Here is an 18,838-nt window from a genome sequence, read left to right as displayed (position 1 = left end):
ATGGCTGTGTGCATGGTCCTTTTTGCCAAGTTCAAGGGTGTATAAAAACAACAGGTACTGTAAAAAAAAAAAAAAAAAAAAAAAAAAAACATGTTCAAAATGTGTATGTCCTTAGAGTAGTAAGTCTTATATTAAGAACTAATGTCCAATTGAATGCATCTGTGGCGGTGGAGAAACCATGACACAAAATGGGCTGATGGGACTTTACAGCTGTGTGCATTGTCCTATTTGCCAAGTTTAAGGGTGTATAAAGAACACTAAGAAATTTTTTTTTTTAAAGGCTTTTGTTATGTCAGTATATTATATTTCAAGGCCTTAGGTCTGATTTAACACATACTATGTGGCGGCCAAACCACACCGCAAAATGGGCTGATGGAGCAACAAATGGATCAGTGTGCACTGTCCTATCTGCTGTTTATTGGTTTCTCGTGCGTACACAGATGTCTTATAAGAGGCTCTGTAATACGGTGCTAAGAATATCATGAGAAGAAACCCAAAATGCATATAATACACCCATAATGCATTTAACCTGCATTTTTCCATAGTGAAAAAGTGCACCTTGAATTCTTCATGTTTGACAATCACCAAAAAAACACTAACCAGCTGCCATCTCATATGATGCAATTATTTTCATGAAATTTTAAACTAAATCGTCTGGAAATGCAAATATTTAATCTGCTTTCTTTTGCTTTCAAATTTCTCAGAAATGTGATACTTTATGTTTATGAAAAACCCAGAATTTATTAAATGTTAGAACTTTTTTTTTTGATAAATATGTTTTGCTTTTCATACTGCACTAATGACAAAAATCACATTTTACATTTGACAGAGGTTTTATTTAAAGTGATTTACACTGTATTTAATGATTACTGTTTTATTGGTTCATGCCCTGCATCAAACTCATCACAATTTGGCTGAGCGCAAAACAGTCCCTTTGCTAAATATAAAAACAATATCGAAAATAATAAACACCTTCTCTACTTTCCACCACAAAAGTAAAAAGTTTTGTTTATTTAGACATAACCTTATCAAGCCAGTAAGAGATTCTCATCGTGTCCCTCCTTCAAAACAAAGTATTTGCATATGTAAGTGCAGATTTATATAATATTCAGAACCAAAGGAGAAAGATTTATTACATCTTCTCCATGCATATATAAGATTAGACAGCATCAGCGTCAGTATAGGCTAGACTTATTGTATTTGCGTCACTGTGGGCTCAACGCTTCCCTCTCTCGCCTACTCTGAGCTCCATTGCTATGTCTGAGGTAAACCACGCCCTCCTCATTACACTGCACAAAGAAACATACAGAATACATGTAAACATAAATACATGTAGAAATTAATAAATGTGGAAATAAATAAAAACAGAAATGTATAAATAAATGTGGAAAAATAATAAATATATACATAAATAAGAAATTAAATGTATGAAAAATGTATGTATTTATTTATTTATTGGGCTGTTCTATGAATAGTTATTTATGTATATATTTATTTTCAATTGTGACAGACTTTCATTCCATACTTCACAGCCCAGAAGACAGAAAGGTAACAGAAAGCTGCGGTTCAGAGCCGATGAGCAGGAGAACGTGTCCAGATGATCACACGTGGCGTTACATTTGAAGAGCATCAGTCATTCACTCATGAATGTTATTTCTGATGAGGAAAAAAAAACAATGAATAATTATTTTTTAAATGTGCATAATGAAAAACACACATTCTGGATGCTGATTGATCAGACATGAAACTGAATTCATCAGCGGTGTATATCACTGGACAGAACCCATAGACACCCAGATCCATTTATTTTGTCTATAATATTAAATTCACTAAAGATTGTCCAAAAAAATGAAGGAAATAAACTTACTGTACTATATCTCCCACAAAATCTGCACACAAACCTTAAAGAATAACAGACACACGATTCATTTACACGAGTCATTTCTTATTTTTCATTTCACTAAATCACATTCTGCAAAATATTCAGACATTATGAAAGTAAAACATGCTGCAAATGGAAAATGTCCTCAAGTTTGAGATCAGCAAATGATAAAGATACAAATGTGTGAAATATTAAACAGTCTTACCATATAATCAGGATAAGCACCACAGTCAAAGGGATGACAGCAGCAACAACTGCAAGAGTGGTTGAATCTATTAAAGAAAACAATAGGTTATTAATGTTGGCATGAAATGAAAAATGTATGTTGTAAATTTTACTGTGAACAAATGACTTTAATTGCATCAATGAAATCTAAATAGCATCACTTAAATGATGAATATGGCCAGAGACACACAGTATACAGCCGGCTTTACTAAAGTATGTGAATGTAGATGCAATTGCTGGCCAGTGTGGAAGCTTTTTTTTCTGCCGCAGAACATATATATATATATAAAAAATCTACTTTTGAATCTCAATTGAGACTATATGACTAACAATTGTGAATTTATATCCTAAAATTAGGAGAAAAAGTCAGAAGTGTAAGACACAAACTCAGAAGTTTGAGAGAGAAAAAAAGTCCAAAGTACGATATATAAACTTGGAAAAAGTGAGAAGTTTGAGATTCACCGATCAGGCATAACATTATGAGCACTGACAGGTGAAGTGAATAACACTGATTATTTCTTCATCACGGCACCTGTTAGTGGGTGGGATATATTAGGCAGCAAGTGAACATTTTGTCCTCAAAGTTGATGTGTTAGAAGCAGGAGAAATGGGCAAGCGTAAGGATTTGAGTGAGTTTGACAAGGGCCAGATTGTGACGGCTAGACGACTGGGTCAGAGCATCTCCAAAACTGCAGCTCTTGTGGGCTGTTCCCGGTCTGCAGTGGTCAGTATCTATCAAAAGTGCTCCAAGGAAGGAACAGTGGAGAACCGGCCACAGGGTCATGGGCGGCCAAGGCTCATTGATGACCGTGGGGAGCGAAGGCTGGCCCGTGTGGTCCGATCAAACAGACGAGCTACTGGAGCTCAAACTGCTCCAGAAGTTAATGCTGGTTCTGATAGAAAGCTGTCAGAATGCACAGAGCAGCTCAGTTGACCAGTCAGGGTGCCCATGCTGACCCCTGACCCCGCCAAAAGCACCAACAGTGGCACGTGAGCATCAGAACTGGACTACGGAGCAATGGTCACGTTTTCTTTTACATCACGTGGATGTCCGGGTGTGTGTGTGTGTGTGGCTTACCTGGAGAACACATGGCCCCAGGATGCACTATGGGAAGAAGGCGAGCCGGCGGAGGCAGTGTGATGCTTTGGCCAATGTTCTGCTGGGAAACCTTGGGTCCTCCATCCATGTGGATGTTACTTTGACACGCTCCACCTACCTAAGCATTGCTGAGACCATGTTCAGCCTTTGATGGAAACGGTATTCTGGTGGCTGTGGCTCTTCCAGCAGGATAATGCTCCTGACACAAAGCACAAATGCTTCAGGAATGGTTTGAGGAGCACAACAACCAGTTTGAGGCGTCGACTCGGCCTCCAGATTCCCCAGATCTCAATCCAATCGAGCATCTGTGGGATGAGCTGAACAAACAAGTCTGATCCATGGAGGCCCCACCTCGCAACTTACAGGACTTAAAGGATCTGCTGCTAACATCTTGGTGCCAGATACCACAGCACGCCTTCAGGGGTCTAATGGAGTCCTTGCCTCGATGGGTCAGCAAAATGGAGACCAACACAATATTAGGTCTTAATGTTTGATCGATGTATAAATTGTAGACATGCATTTCATAACTGAATGGAAGTGTGTGTGCAGGTCAAGCGCTTGCATCTGCATTCACTTGTAAAATATGTTTGTGGCCCAGTAAGTTAATTAATGCCTACCATGAAACAGATCTCTCTCATACACTGGATCACTGGTCTCCTTGCTCACTGCGTTCTTCAGTGTGCAGGTGTAGAAGTTACTGCTCTCGGGCTCTGGATATACCGTTATATTACGATCTCGTTTGTACGGCATCTCTCCAGCTGAGGTTATCCAGCTGATCGATTCACTGGAGCCATCATCGCCATCACAACTCAAGGAACATCGAAGAACATCTTCCAATTCACACTCTTTTGTAATATAAGGTTTGAGGACAGGCTCTATGAATAAAGACAAAAATTAACAACTGTACACTTAGAAAATATTTTGATCCAAGTGTTCTTTCACAAGGTAAAAATGCACCCAATACACCAAATATATTGTATATTATGTCTCTTATAATGATACATTTTTACTAAAAAATGTCATTATTTTATGTACCCTTGTATTGCACGGTTATTATCATAAACAAAAACTATTTAACATACTTCTGTTCATATGAATAAAGCTGAAATATAATATACAAATAAAAAAAAACGAAAATTAGGAATGTTGCAATTCCTTAATTGGCAATAAATTGAATTAAGTTAAGTTTGAAGCACTTAAGTTATCAACTTGAAAACGAATGAACTAAAACTAAAATAAAAACAAATAAACTTGAAACGTGAAAAATATTTTATATATATATATTACATTTATTAAAAATGAAAAAAAATTGCATTGAAATTAAATTAAGTTAAATAAATAAAAAGTTAAAAACTTAAACTAAATTAAATGTTTATATTTTTTAAGTTGAAGAAGTAAATTATTAACTTAAAAACTAAATCTAACTAAAACTGTAATAAACATAAATGAAACCTAAATGAAATATTTAAAACCAAATTATTGATTAAAAACAGAAAAAGCACAAAGATTGTAATAAAATGAACTTGAAAACTAAAACAATATAATAATAAAACTATGACAAAATTAAAATAACATTTTTCAAAAAATTATAAAGAAAAAAAGTGATAATATTTAAATACATTTTTGTTATATGACCACGAACCAATACATTATTCATTAAATTATTTCTAACACAGCTGTAAATGAATAATTATGATGTAATGTGAAAGTATTGTTTTGGTTGACACTGACTCATAACAGTCAGCGTGAATCGTTGTCTTTGCTCTTTACTGTTGATGTCAATGGTATAAACTCCAGTGTGTGTGAGCTGTAAATGTTTTAGAGTGAGTTCTCCATTGTTTTTGTTCAGGCTCGCGTGGGACTTGAAGTTTGGGTTGGGAATGTCAGTGCTGCCCTCTTCCCGGTCCCATTCAATGACCTTCACAACAACTCCAGCATTGTCTTTGTGCTTCCATATAATGCTGCTGGTGCTAGGAGCCACAGATCCAGTCGCCGGAGAGAACACAGTTTCACTATTCACCGCTCTCATCACATCAAGGCCTGAAAATGACAGAAATTATACATTAGAAATTATATTGACAGCAGGAAACTTAGAAGTAAATCAATGTAGGGCTGCACAATTCATCAAATTTGTAATCGTGATTACATTTACGGATGTGTCAATTATGTAATCGCCCTTACAGAAAAAACACATGAACTTCACATGAGCAAAAACACATGATCTTCACATGAGCAAAAACACATGAACTTCACATGAGCAAAAACACATGAACTTCACATGAGCAAAAACACATGAACTTCACATGAGCAAAAACACCTGAACCTCACATGAGCAAAAACACATGATCTTCACATGAGCAAAAACACCTGAACTTCACATGAGCAAAAACACATGACCTTCACATGAGCAAAAACACATGAACTTCACATGAGCAAAAACACATGAACTTCACATGAGCAAAAACACATGAACTTCACATGAGCAAAAACACATGATCTTCACATGAGCAAAAACACCTGAACTTCACATGAGCAAAAACACATGACCTTCACATGAGCAAAAACACCTGAACTTCACATGAGCAAAAACACATGATCTTCACATGAGCAAAAACACATGAACTTCACATGAGCAAAAACACATGAACTTCACATGAGCAAAAACACATGAACTTCACATGAGCAAAAACACATGAACTTCACATGTGCAAAAACACATGAACTTCACATGAGCAAAAACACATGAACTTCACATGTGCAAAAACACATGAACTTCACATGAGCAAAAACACATGAACTTCACATGAGCAAAAACACATGAACTTCACATGAGCAAAAACACATGAACTTCACATGTGCAAAAACACATGAACTTCACATGAGCAAAAACACATGAACTTCACATGTGCAAAAACACATGAACTTCACATGAGCAAAAACACATGATCTTCACATGAGCAAAAACACCTGAACTTCACATGAGCAAAAACACATGACCTTCACATGAGCAAAAACACATGAACTTCACATGAGCAAAAACACATGAACTTCACATGAGCAAAAACACATGAACTTCACATGTGCAAAAACACATGAACTTCACATGAGCAAAAACACATGAACTTCACATGTGCAAAAACACATGAACTTCACATGAGCAAAAACACATGAACTTCACATGAGCAAAAACACATGAACTTCACACGAGCAAAAACACATGAACTTCACACGAGCAAAAACACATGAACTTCACATGAGCAAAAACACATGAACTTCACATGAGCCAAAACACATGAACTTCACATGAGCAAAAACACATGAACTTCACATGAGCAAAAACACATGAACCTCACATGAGCAAAAACACATGAACTTCACATGTGCAAAAACACATGATCTTCACATGAGCAAAAACACATGATCTTCACATGAGCAAAAACACATGAACCTCACGTGCCAAAACACATTAACTTCACATGAGCAAAAACACATGAACCTCACGTGCCAAAACACATGACCTTCACATGAGCAAAAACACATGAACTTCACATGAGCAAAAACACATTAACTTCACATGAGCAAAAACACATGATCTTCACTTGTGCCAAAACACATTAACTTCACATGTGCAAAAACACATGATCTTCACATGAGCAAAAACACATGAACTTCACATGAGCAAAAACACCTGAACTTCACATGAGCAAAAACACATGAACTTCACATGTGCAAAAACACATGATCTTCACTTGAGCAAAAACACCTGAACCTCACATGAGCAAAAACACATGAACCTCACGTGCCAAAACACATTAACTTCACATGAGCAAAAACACATGAACCTCACGTGCCAAAACACATGAACTTCACATGTGCAAAAACACATGAACTTCACATGTGCAAAAACACATGAACTTCACATGTGCAAAAACACATGATCTTCACATGAGCAAAAACACATGAACTTCACATGAGCAAAAACACATTAACTTCACATGAGCAAAAACACATGATCTTCACTTGTGCCAAAACACATTAACTTCACATGTGCAAAAACACATGATCTTCACTTGTGCCAAAACACATTAACTTCACATGTGCAAAAACACATGATCTTCACTTGTGCCAAAACACATGAACTTCACATGTGCAAAAACACATGATCTTCACTTGTGCCAAAACACATGAACTTCACATAGGCAAAAACACATGATCTTCACATGAGCAAAAACACATGATCTTCACATAGGCAAAAACACATGATCTTCACATGAGCAAAAACACATGATCTTCACATAGGCAAAAACACATGATCTTCACATGAGCAAAAACACATGATCTTCACATAGGCAAAAACACATGATCTTCACATGAGCAAAAACACATGAGGCTTGTTCGACTTCACCTAGCGATGCGCAGACCGATCGGCGGCTGACTTAAAGCAGTGCATGCCGGTTAGAAATGTTGTCCGACTTGAGACAGCGCCGACAGCACGTGACTGTGACGTATGTCAACAAAGTACCGCGAGAGCGAATCGAGAGCAGCCGGCTGATGCAGCCGGTGCAGATTCTCAAGGGTGGCTGCAGGAGGCTGCTCGAGCTCTGATGACGACACAGCTGATCCACGATTGGCCGGATTCACCGCATGACAGCGACCACGTGTGTTTCATGTTTATTCTAAAACCTTATGTTACACTAATGCTCACAAATCATTTATTTATAACAGTAAAACCTCTTTTCATGTAGTCGCGACGTTATATTGTCATGTTTATCAAACTAAAACTGAAAAAAACCGTTGACAACACTTATATGTTGAACTTTAATCTTGTCCAAATAGACGCTTTATTAAACAGTACATAAAGTATTGGATAAAAATATCATTTGAAACATCTGTGTATTTGAGAAATACTGCATTTATTTAACTTCAGCTGTGATAAAGTTTGCAAACGCAGTGCAAGCGTCACCACGAGAAGCTGAAAGTGTCCGACTTCACGTCTCCGTTTGCAGCTCCTCCCCGCCTGCACTCGGCTACTCTCGCCGATCGCATGCATCCAGCCGCAGCCGATGTCGAACACACCTATGATCTTCACATGAGCAAAAACACATGATCTTCACATGAGCAAAAACACATGATCTTCACATGAGCAAAAACACATGATCTTCACATAGGCAAAAACACATGATCTTCACATGAGCAAAAACACATGATCTTCACATAGGCAAAAACACATGATCTTCACATGAGCAAAAACACCTGAACCTCACATGAGCAAAAACACATGAACCTCACGTGCCAAAACACATGATCTTCACATGAGCAAAAACACATGACCTTCACATGAGCAAAAACACATGACCTTCACATGAGCAAAAACACATGAACTTCACATGAGCAAAAACACATGATCTTCACATGAGCAAAAACACATGACCTTCACATGAGCAAAAACACCTGATCTTCACATGAGCAAAAACACCTGAACTTCACATGAGCAAAAACACATGAACTTCACATGAGCAAAAACACCTGAACTTCACATGAGCAAAAACACATGATCTTCACATGAGCAAAAACACATGACCTTCACATGAGCAAAAACACCTGAACTTCACATGAGCAAAAACACCTGAACTTCACATGAGCAAAAACACATGAACATCACATGAGCAAAAACACATGATCTTCACATGAGCAAAAACACATGATCTTCACATGAGCAAAAACACATGACCTTCACATGAGCAAAAACACATGACCTTCACATGAGCAAAAACACATGACCTTCACATGAGCAAAAACACATGACCTTCACATGAGCAAAAACACATGAACTTCACATGAGCAAAAACACATGAACCTCACATGAGCAAAAACACATGAACTTCACATGAGCAAAAACACATTAACTTCACATGAGCAAAAACACCTGAACACCTGCGACCACATGTACATGTGATTTTGCACATGTGAAATTTAACATGTTAAAAGCACATGTGAAATATGTGAATCACATGTTTTGCACATGGGAAATGTGTGCTTTTGGAACATTAACACATGTGAAACACGTTATTACATGTGAATCCCATGTAAGCACATGTATATTCCCATGTAAAACACGTGAGATCACATGTGAAACAAAATTTCCATGTAAAAAAAACTGAAATATGAGTTTCCATTGTTTTAACAGCTGCTTATTTTTCAAAATATGTTGTCAGATTTAAGATATTCAATTCAATTCAGAGTGCAATGGCTTTAACCCATTCTTGAAACTCCAAGGCACCAAATTAAACAAATATACATTTAGACATGTATCATACTGGGACCATGATGCAGTTATAATGCTTTTCTCGAGCATTAAGTATCTCGGAGTGCTTTATAAATGGGAAATAATCATTTAGTATCTTGCTTTGCATATGTATTTGTATCTATTACCTGAAACAACATCGCAGATGATCAAGATCCAGAGAATATGAGAACGTCTGAAGACCATCTTCACACTGCTTTTCCTCTCTTTCGCTCTCCTTGTTTTTGTTAAAGTGTGTAATCTAGTGAGTTTGCTGAAGGCGTGTGACAGAGCTCTGTTGTCTGTCTGGAGTCTGTAGGTTTGGGTTGAGCCATCCTCGTCTTTTAATGCCCTCTTGTGGCAGAAATGAAGATTCAATGAGAAATTAACACTGGAAATACAAGAGAACCTCTTCTTGATTGTGTGATAAATGTTAAAAGGGCTCATATAATGGCCCTTTTCACAAGATTTACATTTAATCATTTAGCAGACGCTTTTATCCAAAGCGACTTACAAAAAGGGGAGAGCAATAGAAGCAACGAAACAAACAAGGCCAACAACCAGCAAGAGCTTAAAGAAGTCTCAGTTAATCGAGCACAGTACACAAACAATATATATATATATATTAAGAGAACAAAACAGAAAATTGAATTGCATAGTTAAGTGCTATTCTGTATTGGTCAAGTGCAATTGGAAGAGATGTGTCTTAAGATGTTTTTTAAGAATGGCTACAGTCTCGGAACCACGAATTGAGATCGGCAGGTCATTCCACCAGGTGGGAACGGCCCAGGAAAATGTCTGCGAGAGCGATTTCATGCCTCTTTGGGAAGGAACGACGATAGGAGAAGCCGTGTTTCTGAATGACAGAACCTAATGATGACATGTAGATGGAGATGAGAAGTGGTCCAAGCACTGAGCCCTGGGGAACCCCAGTAGCTAGATGATGTGACTTAGACACTTCACCTCTCCGAATCATGTCCTCATAAACTGCGAGTAAAGACACACAAATGTTGACAGGCCACTAAATACAGTCCATACCACAGAGACGGACGTCCTGCTGTTGCCGTTTCTCCTGTTCAATTTATTTCAGCCTCCGAATGATTCTGGATCATATCTGTATTAGCTGAATCTGATCGATAGCGATGGGCTTCTCCACGCTTGAGGACGTCACCGCTTTGCGCTCGTCATTCTTTAGCTCCGCCCACACGATACGCCTCCAGGCGCTCGTTTTTTTCCGGAAAGACTCGGTACAGCCCATATTTCTTTTATAAATATAATAAAACTAAAGACTTAAGATTGACATGAGAGTGTTTCAATATGTGGTCAAGGCCATATGCAGAGCACAGAAAACAATATTTTACCTTATCTCTATTTTCTTTATTGTATTGAATTCTTTGTTGTAGACTTACTGACTGTAATCTCACTGGTCAGTGCCCTGAAAGTTTGTCTTCTTCTCTACAATCGTCACACTCCTCACTGAGAGAGCTGGACCTGAGTCCAGGATGGAGATGGACAGAAACTGTTACTGGTATCTGCCCTGCTCCTTCAACACTGTGACATTGAGTAAAACTCTGAGAAACTCAGTAACTCCAAGAAAAAACTGGGCCCAGATAGCAGGTCATGCTCATTACTGAGCCCTGACACCTAGCAATGCCCAAACCACCCAGAACAATCTGGACACTACAGAGCAAAAACACTTCAGCGATTAGCATATGGCTTTGATCAGTAGAAACCCTGGAGTATATTCAAATGATTGTGCTTTCCCCCCTCATATCCCCCTGAGACAAGTGATTTATGCATTTTATTTCTGGAGAAATTCCTCCTATGATGCAAATTGACGATATTTGCATCATAGGAGGAATGTTTGGCCAAAGGCTAAAGACTACAGCCAGCAGAGGGAGCCATTACCTCAGCTCTCATCACGAGAGCTCATCAGCTCATTTATCTCACTCCTGCAGTTAGTGCTCAGTGCTGTGATACTCGCGCGGCAACTCACTCATTATATTGAACACACACGTTCAGTTTTTAATTGTAGTGTCTTCTCCAACTCAGTCACAGGAATCCAGTAGCGGTGGCTTTGGGAATGGCCTCACAGGGCAGCGAAGCATTCTGGGAATTGTAGTCTTTCATTCCCATGAGACAAAAATACATTTTCTGTTTTTCTCAGTCTAGAAGGCACCAAATTCAAAAATAATTTCACATTTTTACTACATTGATGACCCAGTTTAAATACAGATTCATCTTCCCAGCTTTGAAGTACCCCTTTAAAACACCAGTAACACTTCCAGAATTATCCATTAGTTAAGCGTAAATACACTAGCAATACATGATGAACCTTAACATATAGTTAACCAACAACTTTATAAGACATTAATTGCCACATATTCAGTGTTCCTTAAAATGTTTATGTAGGACAAACACCGTTGTTTTGTTTTCTATTTTATTTTTCAATCCCTCGCGCACACACACACTGTGGATGTGCTTAGGTCTGTAACTGTGTGTTTCTTTTTCTTCGCACTTAATGATTTTCTCGTGTTTTCTTCTGTTTCTTGCTCTGTGTCTTTACTTTGTATTGGTGGATTTTTTCTTCTTCAGGACTTCATTTTGGCTGCCTGCTTGTGTGTCCTTTAGCTGTTGTTTTCCTTGCTCAAGATTCCGATTGAGGACTGCCAGCTGCTTCAGGAACTCTGTATCAGGCTTGATGTATCTCACCTTGATGAGATTATCAATGGCATCCTCCACAGTCATGTTATGGTGGATCATGAGGTACGCCAGAAAAAATGTAGGGGCGTAGCTGACACCGTCTGTGCAGTGAATGAACACCTTATCTGTGGAAATAAAAACAGACACAAGTTAAAAAAAAGTCTCAAACATTTTGTCACTCCAGAACGCTTGATAAAAGATCTTACTTTCTGTGCTTTTCTTGGCCTTCTGGATGAATTTGGCAGCTTTGTAGAGGTATTCACTGATGTCTGAACCTTGCGATGCAGGCAAGCCACAATAAGAGATGTTCATTCCTTTGTAATAACTCGCCCCTGTATTAACTGCTTCTCTCAGGTCTTTCTCCCATGGCACTCCCAACAACACCCTCAGTTTGGTCTTCACTGCAGCCACATTCAGGACGTGAGTAATACCCAGCTCCTTCAGTCTCATTCGGTCTTTTGCTATCTCTCTGCACAAGAACACAACAGCCTAGATTAGCCTTTCACTAAAGAGGATTTACAATGTAGAAATATACCCTGTTCATTCATGGTGTATATTAGTGTAAATGTGTTGTAGACTTACTCATTTCCAATGAAGATGTTGTTCCAGACCGCAGTGACAGGTCTATGACGCTGTGTGCAGCCCTTCATTCGCTTCTCTAAGAGTAAACAGTGCTCTTCTGGAGATTGTTCCTGCTTAGAAGGTTTTGGCACAGAACGGCTTGGACCTGGGAGACGCGAGTCATCTGAATCAAACAGATCCAATTCAGGTTTGGTCTCTGGGACACACAGGGGCTCAGCCGGATCCAACGGGAAATACTTTTTCAAGAAAGCACTCAATTTCATTTCTTTTTCAGGAGAAGCATCCACACCATCACTGACGTTAACCTCCCGAACTTCTGCAGACACAGGTTTACTCTCAGGAACGATTGCATCTGGGACACACGGGGGCTCAGACGGATCCAACGGGAAATACTTCTTCAAGAAAGCACTCATTTTCTTCACTTTAGTACTTTCTGAAAAAAGAAGAACACAAATATGTTATTAGAAACATCACTTACCACAGATCAAAAATTAATTATTAGTCCAACTTGAAAGAAATTTCATTTTTCATTTGTTCTGCACACACACAGTTCAGTAATTTACGGGAATGATGACCGCATTTACAAAAACTATACACAGTGTGTACGGAACAACTTCTTGTTAAATTACATTAAATGCGGTCGTCACTCCTGAAACTTCACAGTGTGTGTGTGGACATTGTAATGTTGCATCTCAAATGCTCTGTTGACATTCACCTCTTTTTGGGCTGTTCTTTTTGTTCCCTGCCCAGCCGACACTAACCAGATTCACTTCAGGTTCAGGAGTTGGCTCTGGAACAGCCGTATCAATCCAAAACAGCATTGGGAAGAATCCACTCATTTTTCTCGCCATCCACTCTGTGGTACTTTCTGAAAAACAAATAATATGTTATTAGAAAAATCTCAAACCACAGATTAGACATGAATTATTAGTCTGAAGAAACTTTTCTGTTTGCATCTTATTCGTTCTGTACACAGTTCAGTAATTTACGGGAGTGACAACAGCATTTACAAAAAACTATACGCAGTGTCGGAACTGAACTGAAAAACTAGTTGTTAATGATGTACGTTGAGAGATGATAAATGATAAGACCAGAGATGTATCTCGTCTGTATGTGCGGTGCAAGAAATCACAGGGAAAGTGGTATGAGCCTTGACTAATTCGTGTTGCCAAATCATGCAAGCAAATCAGCTGAAAGACCCGTGAAAAACGAAATAAATGAAATACTGCAACCCACACCAGTACACATTAATAACGGCATAAACTCGATTGCTGAATGAGCCAAGCTTAAATAAAATAAAATAAAAACTGCTTATAATAAGTGAACATGGCAACACTGCAAGAATGGGCTCTGTGAAGTTTCAGGAGCGAGTCGTGGTCGGTACACACGTGGAATGATCATTTTGGGGACTCACTCCTGCATTTAAATGCATTTATCACTCCTGAAACTTCACAGTGTGTGTGTAGACATGGTAATGTTGACTCTAAAATGCTCTGTTGACATTCACCTCCTGGGCCGATCATTTCAGGAGAAGCCTTCATGCCATCACTGCCATCCACCTTCTGATCTTCTGCAGACACCGGTTCAGTCTCCGGGACAAACGTGGGCTCAGACGGATCCACTGGAAAATATTTTTGGAAGAAAGCACTCATTTTCTTCATTTTTTCAACATCCATATCACCACTGACGTTAACATCCTGACCTTCTACAGACACAGGTTCAGTCTCAGGAACGTTTGCATCTGGGACACACGATTCCTTGGGTTCGACCAGATCCATGTCAGGTTCCGTCTCAGGATCACACAAAGGCTCAGCCGAACTGACCGGAAAACACTTTAGGAAGAAGGAACTTATTTTCTTCATCACTTTAGTAAAAAAGAAGAAGAAACAAATATGTTATTAGAAACATCACTAACCACAGATCAAAAATTAATGAATAGTCCAGCTTGAGAGAAATTTCCGTTTGCATCTTATTCTTTCTGTTCACACAGTTCAGTAATTTATGGGAGTCACGGCCGCATCTACAAAAACTATATGCAGTGTGTATGGAACAGAACTGATAGTTGTTAATGACGTTAAATGTGGTCGTCACTCCTGAAACTTTACAGTGTGTGTGTGGCCATTGTAATGTTGCGTCTCAAATGCTCTGTTGACATTCACCTCTTTTTGGGCAGTTCTCTTCGTTCTCTGGCCCTTCTTCTGGCCAGCGGACAGTAACCAGATTCACTTCAGGTTCAGGTTCAGGAGCCGGAGCCCTCCAAAAAAGTGTTTGGATGAATCCACTCATTTTCCTTGCCATCCACTCCGTGGTACTTTCTGAAATTAAATAATATGTTATTAGAAACATTTCAAACTACAGATTAGACATTAATTATTAGTCTGACTGGAAAGACATTTCTCTATTGTGAGTTTGCGTCCTACATTTCTGACTTTTTTCTCAGAACGGCGAGATTTAAACTCACAATTGCATGCTATAAAGTCAGTGTGAGATAAGTCACAATTACCTTTTTACATTTTTTTGTTATAAAGTCTCAATTCTGAGAAAAATCATTAGCCTTTTTCCCCCTCAAAATTGGACATTATAACTCGCAACTGCATTATGTCTCACACTTCTCAGAAAATAATTATTGAATTGTTTTTATGATCCCAGATCCCTCTTATTTTGTTAAAAAATAAAATTAAATGCATATTCTGCAAGGGGTATGAAACTTATGAGCAGGATCTTAGGCTGCTTTTGCAGACCGTCAGAGTCTGAGAATCACTGAGAGTTAGTCGTTAAGTGTGTCCCCGTCCCTTACCTGGACCCATCCTATTCCTATCTGATCACTACCCTTCCTTCACGATTCCCTGGCACACCGAGAACACCAGATTGGATCTCTGTTTGTTTGACACTTTATTCCCCATTTTGAACAATTCATTATTATTTATGTTAATAAACCCCTCTTTGACGCCTGACGCCACACCCACTGTCTGTAGTTTGCTTCACCCACCACAACAATAAAACCACAATCATTGAAATACATAATGAAGAGCTATACACTATGAAGAAACTAAATAAAATATCAAATATCAAAAACCCAAACTACACAAAAGACATCACTGAATACTAAAAGCACGTCTGCAGTTCTCAGAGGACATTTGAAAACAGACACACATTCAGATGTGCTAATATCAATTGGCAAACTATTCCATAATTTCTGAGCCCTCACTGCAGATCTCCTTTAGTTTTATATCTAGTTCTTGGAACATCCAGCAGCTCGTTAAAGGATAACCTCAGACATCTCCCTGCTTCATAAGGTCCCAGGAGCTCAGTTAAATATGTCAGCAATCAAATCTTAAAATCAACCCTTGAATAAACAGGCACCCAAATCAATACAAATCATGTAGGCTATTCATTTAAGCTGAAATGATCTCATGAAAACAGTTATTGTTATAAGTTGTGCTCATCATAATGATTACAGTAAGTTATATAAAGTTGTGAGAGGTGCATGTTGAGCATTCACCTGTCGGGCTGTCCTCAGGGGTTGTACAGATACAGGCTGGGCGCTTCATCATATCGATGTCGATATGCAGATCCTCGCCCTCTAAAGCGGCGCGAGTGACTGACAGGCACTCATCCGAGTCCACCTGCAGCTGTGCGGTTAGGTCGCCCGGTGAGCACCCGAGGAGCTCGTAGATGCCGTCGGTGACCATAAAGTCCACCTGCACATTCTCCTCATCCGGGACCCAGACACTGTCAATGCAGTACAACTCGCCGTTCACATACACCTCCAGAGACACCTCTCTGCAGTTTGTGTTTGAAGACATTTTGTATGCTAATTAAAATCAGATCCAAACGAAAACGGGTGATATCGATGCACAAAACTGTGTGTGATGCAGTGAGAGTCTATAATCTGTGGTGATGCTGCTTGTAAAGTTGTTTCTAAAGTATCGGTAGGTTATTTGCTGTAAGATATCGGTAGTCAGAAGATGTGTGTCGCTCGGATTATCGCTGTTCTAAAGGAACCGCGGGTGAGTGTTTATAGTAAGTGTTTATCTGTGACGCGATGCTGTCTGTGACGCAATCATACACGACGCTCCATGGTTACCATAGTAACGGATTGATTGAAAGTAGCAGCTTCTCAACGGTTTAATGTTGTCGCTGACTCACTCATGATCTTATTATTAATCTAAAATTAATAATTTAACAATTTGCTGTACTTAGATTATATTTACTGACTCGATTTCAGTCACTTAATTCTTCTGTTGAGTTGTCCTTCCTTGCGAGCTGAACGCCAAATCAAACAATGCGAATCCAGCCATCACATATTCATTATAATTAATTCACTATATTACATATTCATCAATATTTGAATTTGAGTTTGTTTGAATAAATCTAGCAAGTTTTTACGACAGTCACCATTTAAATGTTTATATTTCATATTAAACTTTTTTTAAAAGTGTAAAATCACATTTTACCTTTAATATTAAAGTAGACTATAACTGACTCATAGTTTACAGCATTAGTTCAGAGATGTTTTCTTTAAGAAAATTTGCCATGCATTGTACCTGATATGCATCAAAATTATCAAATTGTGGGTTTTGTGTCAATACCGAGCCCTCCTAAATATATTTTGCAGCATCATTCTTGCTGTATAAAGGACTCTCTTCCAGTGATCTATAAAATATCACCAAAATGAATGCATCAGTCTCAATTAAGTTAAATGATATTTCTCCATTATGTACTATAAAATAGATCTATACTTACAGCATTTAAAGGCACAAATACCTGTCAGAATAAAGTGTTTTAATGCAGATTTTTGCTGTTCGAACAGAGTTTTCATGCATTGGCATGAATATAAAATATGACCATAAACTTCAGACATGGTGTGGATTATCATTTATTAATTTCTCTTTGAATAAATAGTTATAACATTTATTAAAACGTCTCAAGAAGACTTACCTATTTTAAAGTACATTTTAACATACATATTTAAATCCCTGTCAGTCAGATAGAGAATCAATCAACAATTTAATTACCGACACAAAGAGTAAAGCTGTTTATTCTTCAGTAAAGTATCGACAATAGTGTAAAGAACTTCAAAGCACAAAAAGTAGCATTAAAACTAAAATAATAATTTATAAGTTCTGAATGCCCAAAATAACGAATGCCCCTGTGAAACGACAACCAGTTAAACATAAAATCACAAATAATACATAAGAAATCAGCAATCGAAATGTACATTCAACATGATCTGTATTAGAGAATCAAGGCTTTCTGTAATATCACTTGAGCCTAACACTTCACCACCATAAGTGAGCAAGAGACACTACTCTACCGATTATGAAACGTACGACGCTCAATTTAACCACTAAAGCAAATACTACGACAGAACTGACACTACCATATCGACAAAGACAACGTGAGGATACACTTCTGAGGCCAGTGGCACAAAAATGGTTTAACTGAGTAAAGGCGATGAGTTTTCAATCTAAACAGACAGCTGATTAGGTCTGAAATAAAGTGCACTCACAAAATCCTGACACTACAGCACATAAACACTTTAAACATTTATCATGCATGACAATGCCACAACACTGAGGTGAACATTAGAAAGAGAACGGCTCTACGGGCTCGCGTGCCACACACAAGTACAAACAAGGGTCTACGGTAAAGATTCCTTCATGATGAAGTAAAGGGATAGAGAAATGCCTTCCATGAGAGAATTATCCATATTAATATTGAAAGGTTGTTCATAAAACAGTCAGACTTATTAAAACATCTGGTACTCTATAACTATAAAGGGTATTTACCTACTCATATGTCATCAGAAATATTTATGAGCAGAAGAGATTTCTTTCAGAAGCATTGTTTCTAAAGTGTTGACTGGTACTGTATATTATATCACTCCTGTATGGGGTTTCATTTTTATTTTAAGTGTGAGTATTACTCCCTCTTGTGGTTAAATTGGAGCGTTTTCCATGAATTTAGCATTAGCTTGTTGACCATCTCATGAGTGTCCTGCAGTTCCATCATCAGTCACTAGAGGTTGGCAAACGCTTGCCTACAGTAACAGTGAACCTGA

The 18,838-nt window shown here is 38.3% G+C and overlaps 2 protein-coding genes across 4 annotated transcripts in view; both read right to left on the bottom strand.

Annotated features, from left to right (window-relative positions):
* Positions 1-1,546: 1,546 nt before the first annotated feature.
* Positions 1,547-9,868, bottom strand: LOC137074181 (T-cell surface antigen CD2-like). Its single transcript, XM_067442867.1, has 6 exons — positions 9,639-9,868; positions 4,938-5,246; positions 3,824-4,081; positions 2,088-2,154; positions 1,868-1,901; positions 1,547-1,656 (listed from the first exon to the last, which is right to left on the bottom strand). Exons 1-6 carry the CDS (start codon positions 9,694-9,696, stop codon positions 1,651-1,653), a joined length of 732 nt encoding a protein of 243 aa, XP_067298968.1. The 5' UTR covers positions 9,697-9,868; the 3' UTR covers positions 1,547-1,650.
* Positions 9,869-11,194: 1,326 nt separating this feature from the next.
* The window catches only part of LOC137073596 (uncharacterized), a 30,773-nt gene continuing 23,129 nt past the window's right edge, over positions 11,195-18,838 (bottom strand). Inside the window, exons 1-8 of one of the 3 annotated variants that reach the window (XM_067442261.1) lie at positions 16,277-16,621; positions 14,934-15,089; positions 14,477-14,638; positions 14,282-14,395; positions 13,490-13,642; positions 12,775-13,207; positions 12,399-12,661; positions 11,195-12,317 (exon numbers count right to left, since the gene is read on the bottom strand). In XM_067442261.1, the coding sequence (XP_067298362.1) occupies positions 12,052-12,317; positions 12,399-12,661; positions 12,775-13,207; positions 13,490-13,642; positions 14,282-14,395; positions 14,477-14,638; positions 14,934-15,089; positions 16,277-16,580 (1,851 nt within the window). In that variant the 5' untranslated portion in view covers positions 16,581-16,621 and the 3' untranslated portion in view covers positions 11,195-12,051. Of the gene's footprint in view, positions 12,318-12,398; positions 12,662-12,774; positions 13,208-13,489; positions 13,643-14,281; positions 14,639-14,933; positions 15,090-16,276; positions 16,622-18,838 lie in introns of those variants that run through there. The other 2 variants (XM_067442260.1, XM_067442262.1) reach the window with 2 other exon arrangements.

Source organism: Pseudorasbora parva, chromosome 4, assembly GCF_024679245.1.
Source record: "Pseudorasbora parva isolate DD20220531a chromosome 4, ASM2467924v1, whole genome shotgun sequence".
NCBI lineage: Eukaryota > Metazoa > Chordata > Actinopteri > Cypriniformes > Gobionidae > Pseudorasbora > Pseudorasbora parva.
Note: the sequence above shows the minus strand (reverse complement) of the source record. Positions and strands in the feature narration are given on the sequence as shown.

Excerpts from the sequence above, each read along its gene's own strand:
- LOC137074181 (XM_067442867.1), bottom strand. The coding sequence starts at position 9,696 with ATGGTCTTCAGACGTTCTCATATTCTCTGGATCTTGATCATCTGCGAT. Across the intron at positions 5,247-9,638 it reads CATCTGCGATGTTGTTTCAG|GCCTTGATGTGATGAGAGCG; the intron begins GTAATAGATACA and ends TGTCATTTTCAG. Across the intron at positions 4,082-4,937 it reads ATTCACGCTGACTGTTATGA|AGCCTGTCCTCAAACCTTAT; the intron begins GTCAGTGTCAAC and ends CTTTATTCATAG.